This window comes from Lipotes vexillifer, unplaced genomic scaffold (assembly GCF_000442215.2).
Source record: "Lipotes vexillifer unplaced genomic scaffold, Lipotes_vexillifer_v1.1 scaffold776, whole genome shotgun sequence".
NCBI lineage: Eukaryota > Metazoa > Chordata > Mammalia > Artiodactyla > Lipotidae > Lipotes > Lipotes vexillifer.
The window spans coordinates 2,680,297-2,706,627 of NW_006777292.1; the positions used below are offsets into that span (position 1 = coordinate 2,680,297).

General features: G+C 36.4%; 1 protein-coding gene across 3 annotated transcripts in view; it reads right to left on the bottom strand.

Annotated features, from left to right (window-relative positions):
• The window catches only part of SLC30A6 (solute carrier family 30 member 6), a 44,013-nt gene that overhangs the window by 9,639 nt on the left and 8,043 nt on the right, over positions 1-26,331 (bottom strand). For 2 of the 3 annotated variants that reach the window (XM_007450955.1, XM_007450957.1), the window contains 11 exons: positions 24,457-24,541; positions 23,396-23,438; positions 21,366-21,431; positions 15,494-15,574; positions 14,979-15,014; positions 14,159-14,253; positions 11,431-11,479; positions 10,998-11,117; positions 8,433-8,535; positions 7,205-7,252; positions 6,072-6,140 (listed from right to left, as the gene is read on the bottom strand). In XM_007450955.1, coding sequence (XP_007451017.1) covers positions 6,072-6,140; positions 7,205-7,252; positions 8,433-8,535; positions 10,998-11,117; positions 11,431-11,479; positions 14,159-14,253; positions 14,979-15,014; positions 15,494-15,574; positions 21,366-21,431; positions 23,396-23,438; positions 24,457-24,541 — 795 coding nt within the window. The remainder of the gene's footprint in view (positions 1-6,071; positions 6,141-7,204; positions 7,253-8,432; positions 8,536-10,997; positions 11,118-11,430; positions 11,480-14,158; positions 14,254-14,978; positions 15,015-15,493; positions 15,575-21,365; positions 21,432-23,395; positions 23,439-24,456; positions 24,542-26,331) is intronic. The other variant, XM_007450956.1, reaches the window with a different exon arrangement.

The window sequence follows — 26,331 nt, forward strand, 5'->3', positions numbered from 1 at the left end:
TGAGTAAAATCAAATAGGGAATTCAGGCTTCTGACTATTATGCCACAAACAGCATACCTAAAAGAGCACAGCTTTAGCATCCTCTCCTATGGGGCCCTGCTTTGTGAATTGCTTCTAGACTCACATTCTCCACATTACAAGGCTGTTTTAAACACCCCAAATGCTAAAAAAAAAAATGCAGGGCATACCAAACTATTGATAGAACAACAACATGAGTAAAGCTTTTCTCTGCTAAGACATACCTGGGCAACTCCGCCATTGAGACTTCAAAAGCACTGTCCAAACATGCCCCTAGGACAAATTTCTCTGAAACTCTGGGGTTAAGACAAACCCAGAAAGCACTATTGGGTGAATACAATTCTGAACCACAGGACCTCAGGAACTGCAGAGCCAGAGAATAGGCTGTTATGTCCATGCCTGTCACATGCCTCATTAACAGGATAACAGGTATTCTAATTTCCCTAGCTTATAGTAACTTTATAATTCATCAGTATCACTTGAAAACCTATTTACAGGCTAATGTCAAACATTTTGTCTGACAAAAGAAGGGTAAAGTGTGTCTAAGAGATAAACCAATGTGGACTGGAGTGGAGCCACCAATCGCGTTTGAACACTTTGATTCTCTTTCACCATAGATATTCGGAACAGCATCAGTATCTGTTTCAAACTGGATCACTTCCCACTGGACCAATCAGATTCTGTCTCTTGGAACTGAATTTGCTTTCCCCAGTGCTCAATTAATCACTAAATGAGTTGGAACTGTAACACATAAATTTGCAAAGTACATCCCACTAGTGGATAGAAAAATGAAAAAAATCTTCAAAGTAAAAGAAGAATAAAGATGTGGAAAGGACTACATGAAAAGAAGAGAAGAAAAAGTGTTTTGCAGGCTGCCAAAACCTTTCCTGGATTATAAAAAATCACACAACCCCACTTATGATAGTAAAAAAGTAAAACCAGAGACCGAGCCGAACTTGACACTACCATTTCTAATAGTGACAACCTGACAGCAGCAGTAATTTTCCTTTGTACATGCTTTATCTTTTACAACAGGCCTATAAACAGTGATGTGCAAGTATGTTTAAGAACAGATTTCCCAAAACAACTGAATGTATGTGTGTGTTGTATGTACATAATTTATTATAAATTTTACTGATATAAAGTATGTGTAGCTGAGCAATTTACAAACAAAAAAATATACACAAATAATACTTTTATTGTAAATTCTATAGAGCCAATTGATTCCCACAGAATGTCTTAAGCATAGACAACAACAGGGATAGGGAGGGTGGGAGGGAGGGAGACAAAGAGGGAAGAGATATGGGAACATATATATATGTATAACTGACTCACTCTGTTATAAAGCAGAAACTAACACACCATTGTAAAGCAATTATACCCCAATAAAGATGTTAAAAAAAAATAAATAAATAAAAATAAAAATAAAAATAAGAAGAGAAGCTCTGCTAAAACAAAAAATAAATAAATAAAAGTTACAGTAATCAAAACAGTATAGTACTGGCACAAAAACAGACACATAGATCAATGGAAGAGAACAGAGAGCCCGGAAATAAACCCACACACACATGGTCAATTAATCGACAACAAAGGAGGTAGAAAACACAATGGGGAAAAGACAGTCCCTTCAATAAGTGGTGCTGGGAAAACTGGACAGTTACATACAAAAGAATGAAACTAGAACATTTTCTCATACCATATACACAAATAAACTTAAAACAGATCAAAGACTTAAATAACACCTGAAACCATAAAACTCCTAGAAGAAAACACAGGCAGTAAGGTCTTTAACATCAGTCTTCTCAGTATATTTTTGATCTGCCTCCTCAGGCAAGGGCCACAGACGCAAAAATAAACAAACGGGACCTAATCAAACTAGAAAGCTTTTGCACAGTGAAGGAAACCATCAATAAAATGAAAAGGCAACCTAGTGAGTGGGAGAAGACATGTGCAAATGATATGTCTGATAAGGACATAAAGAACTCATACAGGGCTTCCCTGGTGGTGCAGTGGTTGAGAGTCTGCCTGCCGATGCAGGGGACACAGGTTCGTGCCCCAGTCTGGGAAGATCCCACATGCCACGAAGTGGCTAGGCCCGTGAGCCATGGCTGGTGAGCCTAGGCGTCCGGAGCCTGTGCTCCGCAACGGGAGAGGCCACAACAATGAGAGGCCTGCGTACAGCAAAAAAAAAAAACAAAAAAAAACTTTACAGTAATCAAAGCAGTGTGGTATTGGCATAAAGACAGACATATCAAAAAAAAAAAAAAAAAAACTCATAAAATTCAACATCAAAAAAAAAAAAACTCAATTAAAAAATGGCCTTGGGGGACTTCCCTGGTGGTCCAATGGTTAAGACTCCATGCTTCTACTGCAGGGGGCACGGGTTCGATCCCTGGTGGGGGAACTAAGATCCCACATGCCGCATGGTGTGGCCAGGGAAAAAAAAAGGGCTTGGGATTAACAAACACACACTACTATATATAAAACAGACAACCAACAAGCACCTACTGTATAGCCCAGGGAACTCTGCTCAATATTCTGTAATAACCCATATGGGTAAAGAATCTGAAAAAGAATGAACGTATGTATATGTATAACTAAATCACTTTGCTGTACACCTGAAATTAACACAACATTGTAAATGAACTACACTCCAATTAAAAAAAAAGCAGGGGTGCAGGCAGAGGACCTGAACAGGTATTTTTCCAAAGACATACAAAAGGCCAACAGGAACATGAAAGGAGGCTCAACATCACTCATCATCAGGGAAGTGCAAATCAAAATCACAATGAGGTTTCACCTCATACTTATCAAAATGGCTACTGTCAAAAAGATAAAAAGTAACAAGTGTTGGCAAAGATATGGAGAAAAGGGAACCACAGTACATCACTGGTGAGAATGTAAAGCGTTACAGCCACTACGGAAAACTGTACAGAGGTTCCTCAAAAATTAAAAACGAAAGTACCATACAATCCAACTATTCCACTCCTGGGTATTTATGTGAAGAAAATGAAAACACTAATTCAAAAAGATAAATGCACCCCAAAGTTCATAGTGTCATTATTTACAATAGCCAAGATATGGAAGCAACCTAAGTGCCCACTGACAAATGGATACAGACATGGTACACATGTAGAGTGGAATATTACTCAGCCATAAAAAAGAATGAAATCTTGCCATTTGCAACAACTTGGATGGACCTGAAGGGTATTATGCTTAGTGAAATAAGTCAGATGGAGAAAGACAAATACTGTATGTTTCCACTTATATATGGGATCTAAAAAACAAAACAAGTGAACAAACAGAATAAAACAAAAATAGACTCACAGATACAGAGAACTAATGGTTACCAGAGGAGAGAGGGTGAGGGAAGGGGCGAAATAGGTGAAGGGTTATTAAGAGATACAAACTAACAGTTATAAAATAAGTGTAAGTCACAGGGATGTAATGTACAGCACAGGGAATACAGTCAATATTTTATAATTTAGTATGGTGTATAATCTATAAAAATATCAAATCACTATGTTGGGGGGAAAAAAGAATGACAGAACTTATATCTAGATGGTAGAGTTATTAAGGATTTTTGTTCTTTTTGGCTTAAGTTCTAATTTTTCTAACAATGGGGTATATTTGTATAATAAAAACTTAAATAAAAATACGTACTAAAAAAACAAGCAACAGACAGAACAAAAATATATAGTAAATATATAGCAGACATTGTTGACTTTTAGATAAACTCAGATTTCAAATAAGAAAAAACTATAACAGCACCTAAATTAGCAAAATATTTGGCTTAGTTACAATGGGTCTAAATCTATGGCTTGAGCACTAATAAGAGAGATATTGCTAATCATGAGATAAAGAAAATATCTTACTGCTTGAATTTGACTTCCATTTTTATTACTTTTAGGTAAGAAAAGCCATGTCTACAAATCGAGTCATCTTTGATTTCTCCCTTTCCTTTGCCACTGTGAGATGGTAATCTCAGTTTTCACTATACAAAATTATAAAAGATACTATATCTCCTCTTTCAGTCTGATATGGAAGTCAAAGCAATTAAATTAAGTGAAAACCATTTCCAAGTATGAGCTTGAACAGTGTCCTATGACAATGGTGTTTGCATTAATCTATGGCTTTTGTGACAATTATTCCTGGCAGCCCAGGAATAGGGCTGTTTTATTAATTTCCTTTGTCTTAATTAGGCAACACATTGGTGTAGCTGTTGGATGGCCAAGTTCTGAACAGCAGAGATGATTGTGTTTATAAACCACCCAGCTAAATAAACACTTGTCTACTAGTTTGTTACTATCAATACAATTAAAAGAATGATTAAAAGTGAACTGTAAGGGGGCTTTCCCTGGTGGCACAGTGGATAGGATTCCACACTCCCAATGCAGGGAGGGCCTGGGTTCAATCCCTGGTCAGGGAACTAGATCCCACATGCGTGCTGCAACTAAGGAGCCCACGAGCCAAACTAAGGAGCTTGCTTGCCTCAACTAAGACCTGGCACAACCAAATAAATAAAATAAATAAATAAATATTAAAAAAAAAAAAGTGAACTGCAAGGGACTTCCCTGGTGGCGCAGTGGTTAAGAATCCACCTGCCAATGCAGGGGACACAGGTTCGATCCTTGGTCTGGGAAGATCCCACATGCCACAGAGCAACTAAGCCTACGTGCCACAACTACTGAGCCTGCACTCTAGAGCCCGCTACCTTCAACTACTGAAGCCCATGTCCTCTAGGGCCCTCGAGCTGCAACTACTGAGCCCATGTGCTGCAACTACTGAAGCCCCCACACCTAGAGCCTGTGCTCTGCAACAAGAGAAGCCCCCACTTGCCACAACTAGAAAAAGCCTGCACGCAGCAACGAAGACCCAATGCAGCCAAAAAATAAATTTTAAAAAATCTTTTAGGCATAGAAGCAAAAAGATCAAGTCACATATAAAGGTGAAAAAAAAATCAGACTATGTATCATCAGGCTTTATCACCATAATGCTTTATGACAGAGGAAAATGGAGTAATATATTTAAGAAACTCAAGGAAATAAAATATGTGCTCAGGATTTTATATCCAGCTAAATGATTTTCAAGTATAATGTTCACAACTGTTTTCAACATTGAAAAATTTAGGGAATATTGTTCCCTTTCCTGAAGAATTTACTAGAGAATGAGTTTTAGATATCCAAAAGACTAGAGAGGGGAAGAGAAGGAGAAGGAAGAGATGAAGCAGCCATTTTTTGCTAAGAGTATAAGCCTGAAACTAAAGACTGCAAAGTAGTGATTTCATTGAGCTGTTGGACCAACCCTAATCTGCCTACCTCTGAAATCTGTGTTAATGTTACAAAAGTCAAATCCTATTTTCTTTTTTAAATGATATTGTAGAAGAGTAGTATTTAATAACATGGAAAACTGTTCATTATATATTAAGTGAAAAGAGCAGATTATAAAACAGCATGACCTCATTTTCTAAAAAGAGTAAGTATACAAGTATTAATACCAAAACATCAATAGGATTATGGTTGTTTAAATTTTTTTTTTTCTGGGTACTTTCCTGTATTTTCCTCATCATTCCTGACACAGGAATAAAATCATGCCATAACAAAATCTCTTTGGTAATGAGGTCTAAATTGGACTAGAAAACACGGAATTTTATGCTGAAGCAGCTGTTATTATAACTCTTTAACAAATTCAGCAAAAATCTCCAAAATTAGAACAGTAATAAAAAAGAAAATAATTGCACATTTTACTTCTGCAACATTTTTGTATTTAGGAATGTATGACTATGGATTTTTCTTTTTTCGACCGCCCAGTATTGAGATCATTTAGTTTGAAAGGAAAAAAATGAATGAAGAAAAACATTCCTTAATCTCAATTAGGTTACTAAATCCATCTACAATTTTTACTTCATTGAACAGAAATGGGAATCAAAGGATCTACAAAAATTTTAAAGAAATACTTTTTTCAGTTTTAAAAAGTATAAACTATGTTTATAAACTTTGTTTTATAACTATGTTTTAAACTGTTTAAATTAAAGTAATATATAGAAAGCATACCAATGAGCCAAAACCTAGGGTCCAAAAATGCTCATTTCGGACTTCCAAAACTCCATCCAACGTAGATACCTAACCAAAAACACAGAAATAGGGCTTTTGTATTTGACATATCCAACACAATTCAGTCACATTATGGATTTGCTGTAAGCCTAGAAATGACATGGCCAAACCCTGCCCGAGGACACTTAGCCAAGAGAAGTCCCAGACCATTCACTCCAGATACCATTTCTGCTTGTTCAATACTGAGTCAGGGCCTTCTTTTCCAGTTTATTCTCTGCACCAGTCCCTCAAGAATCAGGTCTTTACCTCCCTCATTCACATCTTGTTCAACAGTGTGTAGTTCTTTTCATCTTATTAGTATAGTATATATTTATATTCAGCACTTGTGGTATCAGAATTTTTTTGTCTTCTCAATCATTCCTTTCTCCGGATTCCCTTTTAACAAATTTCTGTACAATACAGGATGTTATTTGGATGTGGGCCAAATGGAAATTCCAAGGCCACATATACAGTGTGTGGCCCATTGATACAGTGGCACAGACCCCACTAGCTGAAGCAAGTGGCCAGCTATATTGATCAAAGTGGCCTCTGTGATACTGACAACCAATAGTTTAAAACACTCTCAACATTCAAATAATTTGATTATCTTATTCCTTCATTACTTAACAGTTGGAATTTTATAACAATACAAAATCTAAACCTACAGATCAAGATATTAGGTGCTGAAGCAATCACCATGTAAAGGTGGCCTCTGACTTAATCAAAATCCTAGGTTTGAATACAAAATCATAAAAATCACAGCATTTATATAGCAAATAGTGTGGTCTTTAGACCATTACCGTCTACATTTATTGGGTTGGCCAAAAAGGTCGTTCGGCTTTTCATAACATCTTATGGAAAAATTCAAATGAACTTTCTGGCCAACCCAATATTTCAAGTGAATCTGGCTTCCAGACTGTGCAATTCGTCAAACTGTTCTATTTTTGTCACTATGTTATGTCTCCTACTGTATCATTGTAAAGAACAAAAACTTCCCTAAAATAAAATTCTAGAAAGAGTTGAAATTATTTGTACCTACTCTTTGCAATCTCTAATTATAAATTAAAATGATTTTACTTATTATTCCATCTTACCTCTCTGATAAGTTTGTCCAACTGACCAATAACATGGGGTGGTGTTGTCTGGGGAAAAAAATAAAATAAAGTATGAATCTAGAGAGAGAAAAAACTTTTGCAACAGTAATCCTGACACTAAAAAAATTGGGTTTTACACCAGCCTTTGTTTTGTTTCACATGTGCCCTATCATGATTTAGGGAAGAAAGGCTTTAACTGACCCACTAATAAAGCAGCATCAAGAATCAGCCCACTCTTATTTCTTATATTGCAAAAAAGCTGCTATCTCTAGAACCAAATAATCAATAAAAAAATCTTTAAGAAAGTAAAATTTTGTATAAGGCATAGCACTATAAAACTAATCTAATTGTTATTACTGCTTCTGGAGAGGGAGATACAACCCATAAGTTTTAGAAAAGGCATGAGGGAAAGACAGAAGGAAAAGCAGTGCTTACACATTCATCTAGTCCTGGGAAACTACCTTTCTATTCAGGTGCTTGTCTATAGGTGTTCCTATTGTTTCAATAAGTAGTGATTTCTCATTTTAAATTTAAAAGTCTCACTAATTCAAGAATAGAAAATAAGAAAACAATCATAACCAGATTATACAATAGCCAAAGCACATTTATTAGGGGAAAATGTATATCTAAAAAAGATTTTAAGTAATATTGTTTTCACTTGAAACATTATTAGAGGCAAAATATTTTCATTTATGCTTTTCCCTTACAACTACATGAAGATCTGTGCCTATTTTGTGCATCAATAGAACTTCATCTGGTTCTTTTTTTTTTTAAAGTAAATTTATTTATTTATTTTTGGCTGAGCTGGGTCTTTGTTGCTGCGTGTGGGCTTCCTCTAGTTGCAGCGAGCGGGAGATACTCTTCATTTTGGTGCGAGGGCTTCTCACTGTGGTGGCTTTCCTTGTTGCAGAGCACAGGCTCTAGAGTGCAGGCTCAATAGTTGTGGCGCACAGGCTTAGCTGCTCCGCGGCATGTGGGATCTTCCCACACCAGGGCTCGAACCCATGTCCCCTGCATTGGCAGGGGGAGTCTTAACCACTGCACCACCAGGGAAGTACCATCTGGTTCTTACTATTCAAATTTCAGAGATTATAGTTTGGCTTCATTTCCAACAGTGCCCTCCAGTAGCTAAAAATTTCATCATCTGGTAGAAGAACCCATATTGTTTTATAATCTGGTAAAAGAACATAGCTAATTTTAAGCATGCATATTGAAAGAAGAGCCTTACCTGGAGTAATACTTTCCCACTGTACACACTCATGGGATACATAGTGCCAAATGTCATCAGAGCAATGGCTATGGCTGATGCAGTATCTACAGCAAAATAATTACTGAAAAGAAAAAACAATTCTAAATCTTAAATGTATGCTTCACTGGGCTTCTTACAATTTAATCTACCAAACTTTAATTATCTAAAGCAACAGGACTGTTTTACCACAGCTGGCCACTACTGGCAATGAGAGCATCTCAAAGGAAAATAAAAGGTTTTCAGAATCCTTTCTTGCCAAAGTTTAGGGGGAAATAACTAATATTTATGTTAATTAGTGTGACGAGAGATGACGAAGAAAAATAATGTGAGCATTTCCCCACAATGTATTTTCAATCTACTTGTCAACTATAAATATTTCATATATATTTATTTGCTGCAACAAATAAAAACCTTTAACTAGTAATTTCTGATACAGGAAGACCAACAGAATTCATCAGTGATTCTATCAATTTTGCTGTAAACGATAACTCCAATAATTACTATTAAAAGTTTTCAAATTCCCCAGGAATTTCACAAGGTGAGATTCTCCAGGAATTTGTTATAGCAACATTGTGACTGAAGTGCAACATCTCATCAGTAGTTCACTGTTCTATTAACAATACAGACCAAAATGCCAATGGTTACAAAGCTGATCATGTACTCTTTTTTACTTTTTCCCATATATTGGGAATAGAAACATGAGCAAAGACATGGCTTTGAAACAGCAGGAGACATACATGTGAAAAATATAATAAAGGACTTTGGGTACAAAGGAGAAGTCCTACAGGGTATCATGGATGCACAAAGGAGTGAGTGGCAAGCCTACTGGGGTAGGGATAATGCAGAAACGCTAAATATAAAGAGGTGACAGGGGTTTCCCTGGTGGTCCAGTGGTTAAGACTCTGCGCTTCCACTGAGGGGCGTGCAGGATCGATCCCTGGTCGGGGACGTTCTGGGAGCAAAAAAAAGAAAAAAAAAAAAAAAAAGAGGTGACATCTGAGCTGAGCCTTCAAGATGAGCAAGATGATGCGAGCAAGATACTGTAGACAGTGAAAGCAGCATGTGCAAGGGCATGAAAATCCTGATGCAGCAATGAAACTATCAACAGTTAAGTATTTATAGATAGATGGATGGCTAGTAAGGTTGGTAGAAGCTTCACTGTGTTAACAACTTTTAATTATTTTAAGTATCCAAAAGAGAATTTTGAAACAGGAAAATATTATGTTCCAATTTGCAACTTTTAATGATCACATCAGTAGCAAAATAGCAGATAACTAAAGATGTGTGAGAATAAAAATTATAAGATCAGAAGACTATTCTAATTAGGCCAAGGAAATGATCATACCGGCCTCGATTTAGGAAAAAGAATGGGAAGAAGGGTAAGATAATATTAAAAAGAAAGATTAAACAAGAGTAGGTGACAAGACTATTGTTTACAACAGCCAAGACATGGAAACAACTTACGTTTCTGTTGACAGATAAATGGATAAAGAAACTGGGGCATATACGTACATAAATATATACACAATGGAATATTAGTCAGCCATAAGAAGGAAATCCTGCCATTTGTGACATGGATGGACCTTGAGGGCATTATGCTAAGTGAAATAAGCCAGACACAAAAGGACAAATATGTATAATTTCATTTATATGAAGTAGTTAGAGTAGTCAGATTCACAGAGACAGAAAGTAGGATAGTGGTTGCCAGAGGCTGGGGGGAGGCAGAATGGGTAGTAATTATTTAATGGGTACAGTTTCAGTTAGGGAAGATGAAAAAGTTCTGGTGGTGGATCGTGATGATGATTGCACAACAAACTGAATGCACTAAATGCCTGTGAAAGTACTGAACTGTATGCTTGGAAATGGTTAAAATGGTAAATTTTATTTTATGTATGTTTTAACACAATTTAAAAGCAGAATGCAAACGAATAGACTGTAGTAGCATTCACTGAGACACAAAGTACAAGAAAAAGTAGTTTTGGGGATGGGGGGAAATAGGTTCAGTTGAGGTGGACATGAACAGAAGATATGCTATTTGGAATTCAGTAGAGATCTGGGCTAGAAATAAAAATGTAGGAATCACGTAGAGGTAGTAAATAAAAACATAATTGTATGTGATATGCTAGGAGAGTATGCAAAATGGCAGGGAGTCACCGAATCACATCATAAAATTAAGCTTAAGGCTGCTAAAGTCTCTTTCCTAATAGACTTGCTTTTTTTAAAGTTGATTCACATCTACTTCCTCTCTTCCCTCGCTCAGCAACAGTTGCTGTGATTCATCTCTCTTTTACCCTCCTCTTCTCAGTTTCACTCATCAGGTCAGCAGTAAGGAATTTAAACAGTTTTCCAGCCTGCATTATAGACTGTGGTGAAAATTTCTTATTGAATCCAACCCCTATAATTTTTCAGATGAAGACACTTGAGGACAAGACTTGACCAAAGTTGCACAGGTCACAAGCAAACATGCTATAAGCTTAATCCCTAGCCATCCTACTGATGCCCCAGGAATCAAAACACACTTGATAGCAATAAAAAAATACTTACTTAATTTCAATTAGCATATAAGTAATACAAAGAGCAAATGCTCCAGCAAGATCAATCAAAACAAATGGATTCATTCGGGGAAGGAAGATACTGCTAAGTCCTGGAATAATTCCACACAAGCTATGAAAAAACAAATATAAAGAGTATTCATTAGTAGAACTTACGTAATACTGATGAAAGTCATATAAAAGATGACTTGTATTTTAGTATCATATATCTTTTAAAGAAAGCAAGGAGAATTTGGGAACAAAACTCTCACTCGTAAAGGTCTCTTTTCTATCACCAATTAAAAAGTAAGAAAAAGTAAAGGGAGAATAAGAATCTGATCTGTGAGATTCATGTAGTAACCTCAGCAATAATAATGCTGAGACAGATGCATTTCTTGGGCATTCCTTTAACATTATGTATATCATGAAATCCCATAAAATCTTACCTTCGACTAAGATCTGCAACATGCTCTTGAAGCCAACTCGTACTAGCAGCTTTAAAAAGAAAATACTTAAATTATGTATATAGAATAAACCATTACCAGAAATACTTGATTCTTAAATAAGTTCGGTCATGACTGTATAACATTACAAAAGATCACGTTATTCCTCAAATCTAGAACTTTTTTCTCTTTTATGCCTTTAGGATACTAAATGAAAAGCAGTTTCAACTGCAATATACAGCTGACCTGAAGGAATAAATGAACTTAACGTATTTCATTGCTACTATTAATTTGAAGTTTTAAAGGCTTATTATAGTGTAAAGCGAAGCTTCCTAACCAGTGTGCTGAGAATGGGTTGCAGGTACACCGATTACTAACTCGCTCAGCTCTCAGAAAGGCCAGGTGGGAACCTGGCTACAACTGACAGATGCCTGTCAGTTACTGTTCCTGGACAAGTAGCCTCCAGGCTCAAGCATCCTCTTACATTTATCCCAGGGTGCTACAGAAATTCTCATTTTTTAATGTGTACCATGATGTAAAAAAGATCGGCAAACCATATAAAAAGTAGCCTGGTACAGCAGTTTAAGAGCAGACTCTGATGCCAGAATACCTGGCTTCAACCCCAGCTCTGCCCTTAACTAGATGTGTAGCCTGAGACAAGTGACAATCTCTCAGGGCCTCAGTGTAAAATGGGGATAATATCAATAAAATGATTTACCTATGGTTATAGGAAGAATTAAACGGGTTCTATGTAAAGCATTTATCATGGTGCCTGGCAGATAGAAAGTGCTCAATATTATTTTCCACTTAAATTTCAACTAATGTTGTATAATAAATTTTGATGTTTCTGTGAACTTTCATTTCCAGCTAATAAAAATACAAACTAGATGATCTTTCTAGAAATAAATTTGGCAATATACATCAAAGACTTAAAAAAATAGTGTTTTTTTTTTTTTTGCAGTACGTGGGCCTCTCACTGTTGTGGCCTCTCCCGTTGTGGAGCACAGGCTCTGGACGTGCAGGCCTAGCCGCTCCGTGGCATGTGGGATCTTCCCGGACCGGGCCACAAACCTGTGTCCCCTGCATCGGTAGGTGGACTCTCGACCACTGAGCCACCAGGGAAGCCCAAAACAGTGTGTTATTAACCCATTTATAATTTCTTCTTTGGGAAGAAGAAGTTGAAATGCATACAAGAAATTTGGTACAAAAAAGGGTGGGGCTGCCCTGGTGGCGCAGTGGTTGAGAGTCTGCCTGCTGATGCAGGGGACACGGGTTCGTGCCCCGGTCCGGGAAGATCCCACATGCCGCAGAGCGGCTGGGCCCATGAGCCATGGCCGCTGAGCCTGCGCGTCCAGAGCCTGTGCTCTGCAACGGGAGAGGCCACAACAGTGAGAGGCCCGCGTATCGCAAACAAAAAAACAAACAAAAAAGGGTGGTTATAGCATTATTTGTAAAAGGTTATATATTATTCTATATAACAATAGACTGTTTAAAAATATTCATGACAAAATATTATGCAAGCCTTCAAAAATCATTTTTTCAAAGAGTATTTAATGACAGGCAATACTCAAGACATAATGTTAACTGAAAAAAGCTAAACATAAAATTGTTAATTGATACAATTCTAAATATGTAAAAAAATATATACATGTGCATAGGAAAAAAATTAAAGGAACAAAATAGAAATGTTAACAGATGTTATCTCTGAGTCATGAGATTATCAATACTGTTTCCTTCTTGTATCTTTCTGATCTTCACAGAGAGATACAGTTTCTAAACCTCTGTACCTTCTTAGAATTTCTAGGGTGAGCACTATACTATTCTAATAAAGTTTTTTCTAAAAAATTCTGGTCATCACAAATATCATTATTTAATTTTCTAGTTCATGCAGTAATTCTTAAACTCTAACTCATACAAATACAACTCATACTTTGTAACACTCAGGAAGTTGTTTAAACCTGAATGGGTATTTCTGAAAGCTTTCTTCCCTTGGTTATCTTGGTATTCAAGTCAGTGAGACCTAAAAAGACCCTCACCTATATTTGCTTCAAAGTACAGGTGTGTGGGTCTGTGTACACAGCCCACTTTTGTTTTTACCTCACTTCTCCATCCATCAGTGGTTAACCCTTTGTAGGTTAGTGGGATTCCAAAACACTGAAATTATTGAAAAATGCCAATAATTTAGACCACTGGAGTGAAAAGTCTATCTGAATTTTTAAAGACTTGAAAATAAAAGAATATATCAAAAGGAATAAAGTTTTGCTACTTTCAAATATATGCCTACCCACCATTGCCCAAGAGAAGTTCCTGGGAACTTATCTAATTAACAAAATACAATTATTTGCAATGAGCATAGCAACTAGTCTATGTACACTGATGCTTCTAAAATGCTTGCAATTAAAAAAAAATGCTTGCAATAAACTTTTCTTAGGCAGGTTATACATGTAAAATCTCATTCATGTTATTTGGTAAATGTAATTTTTTACTGCATGTAATTTAATACATAAATCAGTTTTGCCTGTTTTTAAGTAATATGTTATTTTAAAGCTTGTAATAATTAGATTCTGTTCCATAATTTTTTGCTCAGAGAAAGACTTGAGGACCTTTGGGGTAGCCCTCTCTTCTCTTCAGGATATACTTTCTCATTGACCTATGAATTAATGAAACAAACAAAAGACCTGTTTTTATGAGAGATTAATTGGTTTTTTATTAATGGTAAATAAAAACATACCTTCAGAGACATAAGCAAAAGGTTTATTCCGAATAGAAAGCATTGTGAACAGGTTGAAAGAAAGAGCCACAAAAGTACCAACTAATAATCTTCCCCTGAAAAAAACAACATTCATGATTATTCTTTTCTTGGTAATGTCAATACATAATTTCAGCATGTAGAGAGACTAAGAGATGGGAAGGCAGAGTGGTCTGCTTCAATGGTTTAGTATTTGCAGAGCCAGAATCTGAACTTGGTTCTAGCCCCATGACCAATGTCCTGTCTACTGTTGTTCCACCTTACACAGGACAAAAAAAAAAAAAAGACTCAGCATTAACAGTATCTTCTTACAGGTAATTGCTGTTATAAATTTTTAGAAATGCTAATGGTATTTGGTTTACAGTCCACTGGCCGGGTCAGACTGTCCTGAATTAAACTGATCAGAATAGGTAAAGTCCACATAGTTGGCCACTATGTTGTAAATAATAGCAATTCCATCTTTTCTACAGCTGCTACTAAAAGACTTGGAGGATCCAATCTTAAATTACAGAAGACCAGATGGGGCTGGCTTAGGATATTGACCTGGGCCTAGAAATACTGAGGGACCCCAAAAGGCCTTCCTGTTCAGTATAAAAATTTAAGGGCTTGGGAACAGTTAGGGGTGAAAAGAGGGAGTCTTGGGATTTGGGGATTTTGCTTGTGAAGTATCAATGAAATATATATTACCACACTCTGAACTCTGATATTGGCCAAAGTAACCACTATTTAATAACATATCAATTAATAACTGGGAATCAAACTCAATAGTAAATTATATGTTATGTCAAAAGCAGAATCTCACGTGTGTATCTCAGGCTGCTCCAAAAAGCGTTCTGCACTAAAAGAAGGAAATAATGTATTAAATAAGTCCTACAAATTATAAAATTATAAGACTTTATTAAATATATAATTAATCTAATAAATTCACAAAACTTTTTTAATATGATAACCAACTGTTGATTATTAGTAGTCATGAGACAAGCAGACCCACAAATTATCCTCAAGGTGTAATTCAATCTTTCTCTACTGAACCTGTTTCAATGGGTTTGTACTAAGCATTAAAACATGTCTGTGTGAATCCTTTCCTTTCATTCACACCTATGACTAAATTTAGTAGCATCAAAGAAGGTAATAAAAGAAGGGTGAAAAGAAGGGAGAAAAGTCTGAAACATGAAGAAACTGTACTATCAAAACTCCAGCACTGCTCATTTTATTTGTATACCCTTCCAACCCGACGTGTCTCACTGGATTCTTTCATATTCCCAAAGGTGGCATAGGTAGAATTTGCAGTGACACTAACATTGTATACAAATGTACCTTTCTTTTAATATAAAGAGAGCTCCCAATTGTGCCAAGACTGTGGACGCAAATACAGCCAGGACTTCTAATCTTTCAAATCTGAAATTGGAAAATTAAGTAAATCAGCCTAATTCTTTCAATTCACAAACTAGTTATCTCTAGAATACATTCATTCACTCACTATACATGTGCCTACCAGAATCCAAATGCTGTTAAAAAGGACTACAGTTTCTAAAATGATAATAAACAATGAACATCACAGATTTTAAAGAGTGCCTATTTGTACAACATATATTCCTTAGGGCTTTTATTTTCTAGAAATAACCATTATTATAATAACAGCACTTAATTGACCCATCTTGTGTCAGACACTGGTCGAAGTGTTTAACATATTACCTCATCTAAATCCTTATGAGGGTTAGTTTATTCACTTTTTTTTTTAAAGAGATAAGGAACCTGAACCCCAAAGAGGAAAAGTAACTGTTTAGAGTCATACGGCTTGCAAGTGAAGGAGTCAGGTTTTCAAACTCAGACACTCTGGCTCTAGAGTTCATGATTTTAACCACTACTACACTGCCTCTCCTATCTACACACAATTGCAGTTTAACTGAATATGTCTTATAATCCCTAAGCTATCAGCTGGAGGCCAAGGGCTGTTGTCTTATTTATCTTAGTTTCTCCCACTGCACATAGTTTAATGGCATTCAACACCTGTAAGTATATATGCTTAAAATTTCTCAAGGAAATAATTATCTTCAGAAACGATAATAAAATAATTAACAATGTTCATCACATTAGTTGTTTTTTCCCTCTAATGAGCTGATTTAATTTTAGGTGGTACAGAATTCAGAATATTCAGGAGATAATAAAATAATAAAGGATGTTCATCACATTGCTATTTATAATAGAAAAATGTTGGAATCAACAACAGACCATTACACATCATTACAAATATAAGAAAAATGTATTTACTGACATGGAAGGATGGAAATGAAGAAAAGTGCGTTATAGGAGAGTATGAAAAAAACGGTATGTAAATGTAGCAACATTATTTGTGGTAATTGATAAGTTGATACTAAAGTGCGTATTGAAATGCAAATGGTGTAGGAAAGCAAAGACAATCTGAAAAAGAACAAAGCTGGAAGATTTACACTACCAGATAACCAAGATTTCAAAACTACAGTAATTGACACAGTATGGAACTAATTCAAGGATAGACAAATATACCAAATAGAAGAGAAAAGAGAATCCAGAAACAAACACATACACAGTCACCTGAGTAATAAAAAAGTAGCACATAAACGCAATAAAGAATTTTTTTTTCAATAAATAATGTTTTATCAAACTGAATAGCTATATAGAAACAAATGTGCCTTGACCTTTACCTCAACCCATACACAAAAATCAATTCCAGGGCTTCCCTGGTGGCTCAGTGGTTAAGAATCCGCCTGCCAATACAGGAGACACAGGTTTGAGCCCTGGTCCGGGAAGATCCCGCATACCGCGGGACAACCAAGCCCGAACACCACAACTACTGAGCCTGCGCTCTAGAGCCCGTGAGCCACAACTACTGAGCCATTGCACCACAACTACTGAAGCCTGCGTGCCTGGAGCCTGTGCCCCACAACAGGAGAAGCCACCGCAATGAGAAGCCTGCGCACTGCAACGAAGAGTAGACCCCGCTTGCTGCAACTAGAGAAAGCCTGCGTGCAGCGACAAAGACCCAACACAGCCAAAAATAAATAAAATGAATTAATAAAAAAAAAATCCTAGGGCTTCCCTGGTGGCGCAGTGGTTGAGAGTCCACCTGCCGATGCAGGGGACACAGGTTCGTGTCCCGGTCTGGGAAGATCCCAAGTGCCGCGGAGCGGCTGGGCCCGTGAGCCATGGCCGCTGAGCCTGCGCGTCCGGAGCCTGTGCTCCGCAACGGGAGAGGCCACAACAGTGGGAGAGGCCCACCTACCGCAAAAAAAAAAAAAAAAAAAAAAAAAAATCCTAAAAGAACCCCAAAATCAATTCGTTTGATTGTAAGCCTAAATGTGGAAGGTCAAACTGTAAAACTTCTAATAACAGGGTAGAATATCTTTATTCTGGCCAAGATTTCTTGACAAGTACACAAAAAGTATTAACCATAAAGGAAAAGACTGATAAATTGAATTTATCATTGAAATTAAGAACTTTGCACTCATCAGAAAATAACTTTAAGAGAATGAAAGAGAAATGGGAGTGAGAGAATATATTTATGTATAAAGAACTCCTATATAGATCAATAAGAAAAAACAGGCAACCCAATCTAAAAATGCATAAAACACTTCAGCAAGCATTTAACAAAACGGGTAATCTGAAATGGTTAATAAACATAAGAAAAAGTGCTCAAATACTCATCAGGAAAATAACTTAAGCCTCAATGAGATGCCACTGCACACCCTAGAATGGTTTTAAAAAAAAAAGGCAATACCAACAGTTGGTGAGGACATGAAGCAACTAGAACTCTCATATACTGTCAGTGGAAATGTTAAACTGGTAAAACCACTCTGGAAAACTGTTCGGTATTATCCTATCTTCTAATGATGAATATATGCAAATCCTATGACTGAGTAATTTCAAAGACATATGCCCAACATAAATGAGCACACATGTATACCAAAAGAAATGTACAAGAATGTTCATAAGTAGTTTTATTTATAATAGCTAAAAGCTAAAAATTAACTAGGGCTTCCCTGGTGGCGCAGTGGTTGGGAGTCTGCCTGCCGACGCAGGGCACACGGGTTCGTGCTCCGGTCCGGGAAGATCCCACATGCCGCGGAGCGGCTGGGCCCGTGAGCCATGGCCGCTGGGCCTGCACGTCCGGAGCCTGTGCTCTGCAACGGGAGAGGCCACAACAGTGAGAGGCCCATGTGCCGCCAAAAAAAAATTTTAAAAAAAATTAACTAAATTCCTTTCAATAGCTGAACATATAAACAAATTTTGATATATTCACATAATGGAATATCAGAGCAATGAACAAGAATGATCTACTGCTATATGATGATATATATATTGTATCCCATTTATATGACTTCAAAAACAGGCAACAAGAATCTGCAATGACAGCAATCAGAATACTAGTTACTTTTCTCAGGGTTTGACTCTGACTTAACATTAAGTCATTAAAGGAGGCTTTGGGGGAACTTGTAATGCTTTATATCATGATCTAGATAGTAGTTATCCAAGTATATTTATTTGTTAAAATTCATTAAACTGCACAAGGATATAAGACAGAACAAGCTACAGTCCCTGCTACCAAGAAATTTATATTTTAAAGGGGAAGACAAAAAAAAAAAAAACAATTAACTGCGCTTCCCTGGTGGCGCAGTGGTTAAGAATCCGCCAGCCAATGCAGGGGACACAGGTTTGAGCCCTGGTCCGGGAAGATCCCGCATACCGCGGGACAACCAAGCCCGAACACCACAACCCACATGCCGTGGAACAACTAAGCCCGTGCGCCACAACTACTGAGCCTGTGCTCTAGAGCCCATAAGGCCACAAATACTGAAGCCCGTGTGCCTAGAGCCCGTGCTCCACAACAAGAGAAGCCACCGCAATGAGAAGCCCACACACCGCAACGAAGAGTAGCTCCCACTCACTGCAACTAAAGAAAACCCGCGCACAGCAACGAAGACCCAACATGGCCAAAAATAAATTAATTAAATAAATAAATTTAAAAAAATTAATTTATAAGTTCTGATAAGTTCTATACAGAGAATTATAGCAGTCTGATGCGACAAGAAGCTAACTAGGTGATCTATTTTAGAATCCATTTTAGATTGGGCCCAGTCACTTATGACATTAGCATTTAGTGACATTAAGATTGGAATAACAAAACTGGGCTTATCTCATAAGAATCAAGTGAAGAGCATTTCCAGGAGATAGAAGAGTTTGTATAAACTCTATTCCTGCTTTATTCCTAAAGCAGGAATAAGTTGTGTTCAAATTACGGAAAGAAAGACAGTGTGGTATAGAGGGCATGAGAGTGGTAACTTGAAAAGAAGTAGGCTGGGTCTAAATCATATAAGGCCTTTGTAAACGAGGAAAGGGGTCAGGATTTTATTCTAAGTATGACAGGAAACAACTGGATGGTTTTAAGAAGTAGAATGATAGCATGATTTAGGCTTAAAAAGACAAAAAACATTGAAGAAAAAACCCAAAAAACACTGGTTTCTATATGGAGAATGGACTGAAGGGGGGTAAAAGCAGAACCATGGGGACCATTTAGGATGCAAGACATTGGTTAAGGCAAGAAATGAAGGTAGTTTGGTTAGGATGGTAGTAGTGGAGATAGAAACGGGGGCAAGGACAGATTCTGGATGTGTCTGTAAGTTATCTTGACATAACCTGCTCATGGATAAATGTAGGTGATGAGAGAATAATCAAGGATTTTGCTTGAGCAACTGAGTGGTGGTGTATTTGCTAAGATGTGAAAATCTGCAGAGGAACAGATTTTGGGGGAAGAAAACAAGAATCCTAGCTTGAAATTAAGACATGAATTAGACATCCATGTGAACCTGGCACGAAGGTAACATGACATGAGATAAATCTCAGTGCTGGAGAACTGAATTTTGGAATTATTAAATATAGATGATACTTCAAGCTATGTGACTGACTGCAATTATATTTGATTGCTCCTCTCTTTTCCTATTCACTCTAAGCAACTAGGCCAAAATGGGAGCTGTCTTGTCCTTATGTGACCTTGTCTCTTGGCCACAGGAGACTAACATCTATACCAAGGTGGACCAACCAATAGCTCTATTTGCTATAGCTCAATAGCACTATTTTCTGAACTAGAGCTGGGGAATCCTTTCGTCTCAAGGATGAAGGTGAGAAGGTTCAAAGTTTTGCTACAAGTTATCATTCAAGGATAGTGGAGAAAAGTGGTCTGAGAAACTGAACCTGACATGCAGAGAAAAGCAGGCCTTTTGAGGTAAGAGAAAGACAATGTCCTGAGTGTTCTAGTCCCTATACCAGTTTACCTCAGTCTTCCCACACTTTGGTTATGTAAATTAACATTTTTCCCCCAAACTAGTTTGAGATGGATTTCTGTCACTTACAACCAAAGGCCTTTACAAATGATTATCATATCAATCCAACTCTATCAAATTTCAGTGACACTTATAAATATCTTCATTTTGCACTAAAATTTCATGTTTACTTTGTCCCATTATTTAAGTAAATAAAACCTGATTTTGTTCAAAAGAATATAATCCCAATAAATGGTATGGTGGAGAAGAAAGGTACGTTTTGTCCAAGAGTTTCTTCACCAAAGTTAAATTCTTCTTTCAAGTTGTTTCCTTGAATCTGAAAGGAACTCATTTTTTTCTAACATATTTTAAAAAATACTCTGATATAAAAGATTATTTTCTAACTTTCAGTAATTTCTAAACTATAGAAACAGAAATCTCAAAATCTTTGTCAGTTCATTGCTGTCACAAATCCAGTCTTAAGATAAACATACATCTCTACTGCTGCATTAATGTTAAACTATATCCCACTTACTTTAACATCTAGAAGATACATACATGAAAATCCTTTGTACTTTCTCTAACTGAAATAAGAGATTACCAAAATATTAAAGAACTTAAAATGAACAATTTATGTAAGATTTGTTTTATAAAATAGAAAAAAAACTAATGTGAACATTTTACTTTAATATGATTTAAATTTAAACATTCATGTTCCTTATCTAGAATCCTCTTGGAAGATGCTTTTTTATCTACTTTCACTATCTGATCACTATTCCACTAAACAGGCAGCATTTATTTTCTACAAGTACTCTAGCTAGCTCTTTACTGCCTGGTATAACTACTACTTTAATAGCAATAAGTAAGCAGAAAATAAAATAATTTGAACTTACCCAAATGAATAGGCAGGGCTAGGTTTCCTCATCATTACCCAGTAACTTATTAAACATGTCATTAAACTAAGTAAAAAGGAAAATAAGTTTAGCATTAGAACTAGAACTAGAGGACTTACAGAAAGAAATTTAGCTTTCAGAATACCTAAATTGCTAAAAGTTAATAGTGTTTGCAGACTAAACTAACAACAAGTTATTCTAATAATTTATAATCTAATCACAATAAGCACCCTAATGTGAGTTTTAACATGGGGAGAAACTGAAAGAAGTTATGATATACCATTAAGACACTAATAATAGAACAGAACCTAAACCCATAATTTCTCTACTCAGAAAGTTATCCACCCTAAATGGTTTCCATAACTGAGCCTGCAAAAAATGACACAGTAATAATAAGTGCAATTTACTTGATTTTAGGCATATACAATACATTTTAACTTTGATAAACTTTATTTAATCTCTGTTAAAAGTTAAACTAAATATTAATAACACCTTGACAACATTCTGGATGGGATAAAGTTATGGTTACTTTCTAAGTATAGTGGAGATTCACTCTAAAAGAACTTACTACAGTGTGAAATTCAGGTAATAACTATCTGTTTTAGACCAATCAAGAAGATTTAGTTACGTGACTGATGAAAAAGACATCCCTATAACATACTTCTATGGCACGGATCTTGGAGACATATGGTCTAAGCATTCTGCAACCTTTATTTGGAAATATGAAAGGTCTCCAAAGCAGGAGCCAATAGGTTGTCTCTCTAGCTCACAATTACATATATACTTTGCAGTTATTAACATCCCTCATTTCTTTTCCCACCCACATGGTTACAGTGGGAACTAGCATGTTCTTACATGTTCCTGCTCCTTGGTCACAGCTGACTCATCTACAGGTAGGCACCTGACCTAAAGTCTGGGTATTATCTTTTCTGTTGCTATATAAATGGGGTATTTTTTTCCAGCATATCTTCTAATTATTATTTGTACATATGGTCCATGTTGATAATTGTACTTATTTCACAGATAACTTTCCTTTAAGTAAAGAAAACTTCATAAATTCAGTGCAACAAACTTTTTTTTAGTTTAATTTTATCGTTTTATTCAAAATAGGACATTTACACAGAAATGTGCATAAAGCACATATGTACATTTTAACAAATAGAAAAAAAACACCCATTTAACCACCAATCAAGGTCAGGAGTAAAACACTGGGGAAGCCTTCTGGAGGTCTCTTTTCTGTTTTTCAAATGAAGTATATATAGTTGATAACAAGTTCCTTATTAGCTTCAAAACATTAAGAAGGGTCTTCCCTGGTGGCACAGTGGTTAAGAATTCGCCTGCCAATGCAGGGGACATGGGTTTGAGCCCTGGTCCAGGAAGATCCCACATGCCACGGAGCAACTATGCCCATGTGCCACAACTACTGAGCCTGCGCTCTAAAGCCCACTAGAGTCCGCAAGCCACAACTACTGAGCCCTCATTCCACAACTACTGAAGCCCGTGCACCTAGAGCCTGTGCTCTGCAACAAGAAAAGCCACTGCAATGAGAGCCCACACACTACAACAAAGAGTAGCCCCTGCTTGCCGCAACTAGAGAAAGACTGCACACAGCAACGAAGACCCAGTGCAGCTAAAAATAAATAAATAAATTAATTAATTAATTAAAAAAAAAACCACAACACTAAGGAGGGGACTTCCCTGGTGGCGCACTGGTTAAGAATCTGCCTGCCAATGCAGGGGACACAGGTTCGATCCCTGGTCTGGGAGGATCCCACATGCCATGGAGCAACTAAGCCCGCATGCCACAACTACTGAAGCCCTCATGCCTAGAGCCGGTGCTCTGCAACAAGAGAAGCCACTGCAGTGAGAAGCCCGCGCACCACAAAGAAGAGTAGCTCCCACTTGACGCAACTAGAGAAAGCCCGCGCATAGCAGTGAAGACCCAACACAGCCATAAATAAATAAGTAAGTAGGTAAGGAAGGAAGGAAGGAAGGAAGTAAAAACATTAAGGAGCGTTTTTAAAACTTACCTAAAAAGATCAAAAATGGTCAGGTAAGTATAGGCAGTTAAAGCTGCAAAACAACGAAAAGACTGATTAAAATGTTACTGAATCCATTGTTAGGAAATACAGCAAATCACCAAAATTGTTCATAACAGGGACATCCATCACCAAAAAACATGAGTCACTGATTAATCTCATATGTTGGCAATTATCTAGTAAATTTGACTAATACATGTAGCCAAAGTTGGTTAATACAAAAGCTTACTTTAGAACCTGATTTCTCCATCAGGAAAAAATGAAGCAGTATATACTCAAAAGCCCTGAGATCAATTTTTTGCCTCCTTCTGTCATCAGAGTACTATTTTAAATGTATTTTTAAAATAGCAGGATGAAAATAATGGTAAATAAAAACATAAGAGTCATGACACAAGAAAAATATTAGATTTCCCTTTTCAAGGAAAACTCAATAAATCATAAAATTTTATTTATACACTACATAAATTGAAGAACTAATCTGTCACATTAAAAAGAAATCTCACAAAAAAGATACATGCACCCCAATGTTCACAGCAGCACTATTTATAAAACAGACTCACAGGTATAGAAAACAAACTAGTTACCAGTGGGAAAGGGGCAAGATAAGGGTAAGAGATTAACATATACAAACTACTATGTATAAAATAGATAAGCAACAAGGATCAATTGTACAGCACAGGGAATTATAGCCATTATTTTGCAATAATTTTTAGTGGAGTATAATCTATAAAAATACTGAATCACTATGCTGTACACCTGAAGCTAATATAATAATGTAAATCAATACCTCAATTAAAAAATAAAAAGAAATCTTAGTTTTTCAAATAGATTTAAAGATTTTTTTTAAAAAAGCTCATTTTAAATGATAATGCCTAACAACTGAACCAAATTTTATAGTTTACAAGGTACTTTTGGAATAGATTCTCTCATTTAAATCTTTTGAGTTATAGTTCAGAATAATATATTCTATGTAAAGGAAGACATACCTTTATATAAAATGAGAACAATAAAAGTGAAATAATTAACTCCTAAAAATAAGAATAGTGACATACCTATACTATTAGTGGAATTGCACCACATTAGCAGGAAGCCAGTACATGTTAAGTTTATTGCACCAAAGAGCAGTATCTTCCAGGACTGTGAAAAAGAAAATCATTCTTATTTGTACAATGCTGATAAACTTCTCTGGGTCCATTCAAGTTGCTGTGATTCATACTCTAATATTCAAAGGAATAAGCACAACTTGTTTCAAAAAGTTGAAGTGCCACATTTTCTAAAACTACCAAAATTATCATCAAACAAGTTACTATTATAATATATAAGCCTAAAAGAATAAGTCTAGAAGGGGAATTATTCTAGAGAAGATAAATTCTGACACACAAACTCTCAAATAGTTGAAAAAATATGCTGACATTTGAATATAATTTTGTCTCTATAAACATGTAAAGACAATGATAAAAACAAATGGAGCAAAATGTAAAGCAATTGATGAATCTGAATAAAGGGTATAAGGGAGTTCCTTATACTCATAACATTTCTGTAAGTTTGATGGTACATCAAAATAAAGTTACCCTACCCACCCACCCACCCACCAAAAAAGAGCAGTACTTGGTTATTTACCAAGTAAATTGTATGAAATAGGACTGCAAAAGAGGAGAAGATTACCACAGTTTAGAAGTTCACAGAAAAGGGAGGATCTGAGATACACCTTGAAATAGCTAGGATTTAGAGGGAGGAGGAAGAGCATTCTAAAAATAAAGGAAGAAGAGATCAAGTGAACTGTTTTTTATTTTTGTTCTGCTCCTCTCCCTATAAAAGGAGACCTATGCTTGTTTGAAAGTAGAGGTGAAATAAATTAGTGAAAAGGTAGTTATTTTGAGGTGTTAAAATTAAACATGTAATTGCTAAGGTCAAGTATGGTATGGGATAGAATGGTTTTACAATACAGATGAAAGGTGTAGGTCTAGAAAGGAAGAACACCACCCGTGAGAAAGTGAGAAGGGTAAGAAGGTAAGGGAAGAGAAAGAGAACTTGTAAGGCAGAAAGAAATGACAGTGATGTAACACAGAGGTAACAGTCCTGAAAGGAAGATGCAAGGCCATTTTCTAAAATTAGGGGATATGATAAAGTAGCACTGGAAACTTAAATCTAGAAGAGGATCTGCAGAATAGATGTTATGGTGAATATACTATTGAATCATCAAAAAGAAGAACAATAATTACCAACATGAATTTATGGTAGACACCATTGTGGAACTTCCTTTACACCCATGAGCAAAACCAGAAAAGCAAGTGAGATAGGGATGTTAGAGACTTGAGAACTGATATGATAGGTTAACAAGACAAGGGACTCAAATACTAGTGAGAACATTAATGAAATGACTGGATATGGGGTCTAGTCAGGACAGGGATTCAACAGCAGTCAGAAAAGGGAGGATAAAGCATTTAATGCATGCAGTTCTAATGCTGAATCAAGCTATTAATCAACAAATATTTGAGTATCTATTTTGTAACAGACACTATTCTAGGCACTGGAGATACAGCAGTGAACAAAACATGGACCTTATAATCCAGGTGAGGTGACAGACAATAAGCAAATATATAAGGTCAGGTGGTGATAAGTGCTAGAAGAAAAAATACAGTAAGAACACAGTAAATGGAAGACATGGAGGAGCTGCTCTTCTAGATAGGGTGGTCAGAAAAGACTCCTTTGATGAGGCGACATGTGACCAGAAATCAGAAAGAGGCAAAGGTGCTAAGCATGCAGATATCTGGAAGAGAAAACAGGAACCATAGTGCAAATTCTTTGAGATAGAAGAATGGCTGAGGACAGCTAGACAAGACAGCTGAGAGGGAGTCTGGGGCTACATTAAGTAGTGTCATGTATGCCAGGAAAAGAATTGGGATGTATTCCAGATGAGATGGAAA